Source organism: Chiloscyllium plagiosum, chromosome 1 (genome assembly GCF_004010195.1).
Source record: "Chiloscyllium plagiosum isolate BGI_BamShark_2017 chromosome 1, ASM401019v2, whole genome shotgun sequence".
NCBI classification, from domain to species: domain Eukaryota; kingdom Metazoa; phylum Chordata; class Chondrichthyes; order Orectolobiformes; family Hemiscylliidae; genus Chiloscyllium; species Chiloscyllium plagiosum.
The window spans coordinates 2955938-2959785 of NC_057710.1; the positions used below are offsets into that span (position 1 = coordinate 2955938).

At 47.0% G+C, this 3848-nt stretch overlaps 1 protein-coding gene across 1 annotated transcript in view; it reads left to right on the plus strand.

The window, feature by feature from the left end:
* LOC122555148 (serine protease HTRA2, mitochondrial-like) overlaps positions 1-557 on the plus strand; it is a 4290-nt gene extending 3733 nt beyond the window's left edge. Inside the window, exon 3 of the mRNA XM_043700867.1 lies at positions 252-557. Coding sequence (XP_043556802.1) covers positions 252-542 — 291 coding nt within the window. The 3' untranslated portion in view covers positions 543-557. The remainder of the gene's footprint in view (positions 1-251) is intronic.
* The last annotated feature ends 3291 nt before the right edge of the window (positions 558-3848 follow it).

Genomic DNA, 3848 nt, shown 5'->3' on the forward strand with positions numbered 1-3848 from the left:
ATACCGGGGGGGGGGGGGTAGAGGGAGATACGGCCCAATACCGGGGGGGGGGGTGGAATTCACCCTGGCCGGGTGGAGGGGGATATCCCTGGGATGGATGGGGGGGTGTATTCTCCCCAGTACCAGGGTGCTTTCTCAGGGTAATACAGTGTGTATTCAGTTGTGTTCACTGTGCTCAGGGTGATCTGCGTGTCGGGATTGTACTTGCTGTGGCCTTGCCTCGATGCTGAGTGTATAATCTCCTGTTTTAGGCTCCTCTTCCAACCCTGCCACTGGGTGTGTCCTCTGAGGTCAGACACGGCGAGTTTGTTGTTGCGATGGGCAGTCCCTTTGCCCTCCAGAACACTATCACATCTGGGATTGTCAGCTCTGTGCAGCGGGGGAGTCAGGAGCTTGGAATGGCTCATTCGGACATGGAATATATTCAGACTGATGCTTCCATTGATGTGAGTGCACTGGTTGTGTGGGTGTGGACGCAGTTTCCAAGCTTAATTTGGGATGTGAGCATCTTGGCTGGACAAATATTTATTGCCCCTCTGTAATTGCCCTTGAGAGGTTGCTGTTGAGTCCCCTCCTAGAACTGCTGCAGATGTTTAACCCAGTGGTTGGGTGGAGATCCAGCTGTGAGTCATCACTCTCCATCCTGTCAGCCTGAAACAGATCCATCCACTCCCACTCTCTGCTTTCTGTTAGCCAGCCCGTCTTCTATCCACGGCAATATTCTACCCCTCTGTCAAATGCCTTTTGGAAATCTCAGTGCAGTCCATTCACTGGATTCCAATATCCACAGCATGTGCTATCTCCTCGTACAATTCCAGTAAAACGATTAATCCAGATTTCCCCTTTTCTCAAACCATGTTTTGAGCACTGATATCCAGAGGGATCCCGCGGTGCAGGCCCCCAGCTCCCTGGAAGTGGCAGCGCAAGTGGTAGAGAAGGCAGACTGTATTCCTGTTTTCAGCGGTCGGGGCATTGAGTATAAAAGTTGGGAAGTCATTTTGCAGCCTTTAGTGAGGCCACATTAGGAGCGTTGTGTGCAGTTATGTTTGCCACACTAACAGGACAGATGTGGAGGCTTTGGAAAGGGTGCAGAAGAGGTTTATCAGGATGTGACCTGGATTGGGAGGTATTAGCTCTCAAGGGAAGGAGGACAGACTTGGATTGTTTTGGTTAGGGCGGTGGAGGCTGAGGGGCGACCTGACAGAAATATTCGAAATTGGGAGAGGCCTGGGGAGGGTGGGTAGATGGAGCCTTTAACCCAGGCTGGGAATGTCAAATACTAGATCTAAGATGGAGGGAGGGGGAGTTTAAAGGAGATGACTGAGACAAGTTTTTTTTACAAAGAGTGTGGTAGGTGCCTGAAACACACTGCTGGGGGAGCACGTAGAAGCAGGTTTGAGAGCAACATTTAAGAGGTTTCTATACAGACGCGTGAACAGGTAAGGAGTAGAGGGATACAGAGCATGTGCAGGCAGGTGGGATTAGTTTAGAATGGCATCATGGTCAGTATACACATGGTGGGCCGAAGGGCCTGTTCCTGTGCTGTACTATCCGATGTTAACTCTGCCTGATTACCTTGAACATAACTGAGTGCCCTGTTATAACATCGTGAATGGTTTCTAACACGCATTGAACTAACTGGCCTAGTTTTCTACTTTCTGCTTCCTTCCGTTTTTGAATTACGGAGTTACATTCACCTCCATTTTAACAGCACTTTCCCCAATCAGAGGAGGTTTGGAGAACATAAAATAATGCACCCACTATCTCACTGGCCATTTCGTTTAGGAGTCTGGGTGAAGTTCATCAGAACCCTGTCAGTCCCTAACTTCAGCAATTTACTCAGTCCCACTTCTTTTTTGTTCAATTTGGTAATGGGGCATGGGCATTATTGGCCGGGCCCAGTATTTATTGCCCGTCCCTAGTTGCCCCTTGAGAAGGTGGGGGTGAGCTGCCTTCTTGAACCGCTGCATTCCATGTGCTGTAGGTTGACCCATAATGCCCTGAGGGAGGGAATTCCAGGATTTTGACCCAGCGACAGGGAAGGAACAGTGGTATATTTCCAAGTCAGGATGGTGAGTGGCTTGGGGGGGGGGTGTTCCCATGTATCTGCTGCCCTTGTTGTTCAAGATAGAAGTGGGTGTGGAATCTTTGGTGAATTTCATTTGATGAAAAATAATCATTGATTTATTTACCGAAGGCAACAAATGCTGGAGGTCGGAGTGGGTCAAGTCCTACATTGATTGATTTACTTGTATTTTCCTTTTCATATTTTGTTTTGTGATATATGCGCATGTAACTGTGGTGAGTAGGGAGACAGAGGGATGAGGATAGATAGAGAAACACCCAATGTGTGTTATTGTTCCTCAGCCTGTAAGAAAGAGTGAAAGTAAGGAAGGGTATGATGTGATCAGGGCATGAGAATATAAGGGCTAGGGGATACCAAAAGATTCAATGATTGGACAAAAAGCTGGCAACCGGAGTATAACGTTGGAAAGTTGTGAAGCCATACACTTTGGTAGGAACTGTTACTTAAACTGTGAGAGACCCCATGAAAGAGAGCACCTTAGAGTTTAAAACCAGGGAAGTCACACAGTGTTAGTGAGGCTGTGTTTGGAGGACAGTGGACAGTTTTGGTCCCCATATTTAAAAAAGGACGTCCTGGGAGTAGAGGCAGTTCAGAAGAGATTCATTCACTCCTTTGATTTATCCAGAACAGCGATGTCACGTTTAGACTATCAAAAGGTGATTGGATTGAAACATACAGCATTCTGAAGGGGCTTGATGGCGTAGATATTAAGGTGATTCCATTTTAGTGGGGAAATTTTGAGCTAAAGGGCACGGTTGCAGATTAAAGGGATACTCATTTAAAACTGACTTGTGAAGGAGTATCTCCTACCAGAGGTTACTGATTGCCTGGGAGTTTCTAACTGAGAGAGTTGTGGAGGCTGGATCACTGAAAGCATTGAAAGACCCCATTCTCCCACTTTCTCCCCATAACTCTCGATCCCCTGATACTCAAGGACCTATCTATCTCTGTCTTAAATATACTCAATGACCTGGCTTCCACAGATTTCTGTAGCAGTGATTTCCACAGACTCCCCACTCCCTGGCTGAAGAAGTTTCTCCTTATCTCTGTTCTAAAAGGTCTTCTCTTTACTCTGAGGCTGTGCCCTCGGGTCCTAGTCTCTCCTACCAATGGAAACATCTTCCCAACATCCACTCTGTCCAGACCAGTCAGTATTCTGTAAGTTTCAATTCAATCCCCCCTCATCCTTCTAAACTCCACTGAGTATAGACCCAGAGTCCTCAGACATTCCTCATGCCCCAAGAACGTCACTTCTGCCTTCGCAACTTCAGTTTTATTTAAGTTTATTACCAGTTTTGTTTCTCGTCATTCAAACAGCTCTGCCAACTGTACCATGTGATCTTTCCAGGACTTAGTAAAGATCACTACATTGTCCAAATAGACCGCACAGTTTGTTAATCCAGCCACAACTGTGTTCATGAGTCTTTGGAATGTGGTGGGTGCGTTCTTCATTCCAAAGGGCATGCACTTTAACCTGATATAGCCCATGTGGGGTTACAAACGCAGAAATTTCTTTTGCCGTCTCTGATAAAGGTACCTGCCAGTAACCACGCATTAATGCCAACTTGGTGATATAACTGGCTTGTCCAACTTTCTCGATACAGTCCTCCCATCTAGGAATTGGATATGAGTCTGATTTTGTGACGGTGGAGAAAGTGAGGGCTGCAGATGCTGGAGATCAGAGCTGAAAATGTGTTGCTGGAAAAGCGCAGCAGGTCAGGCAGCATCCTAGGAGCAGGAGAATCGACGAAGGGCTTATGCT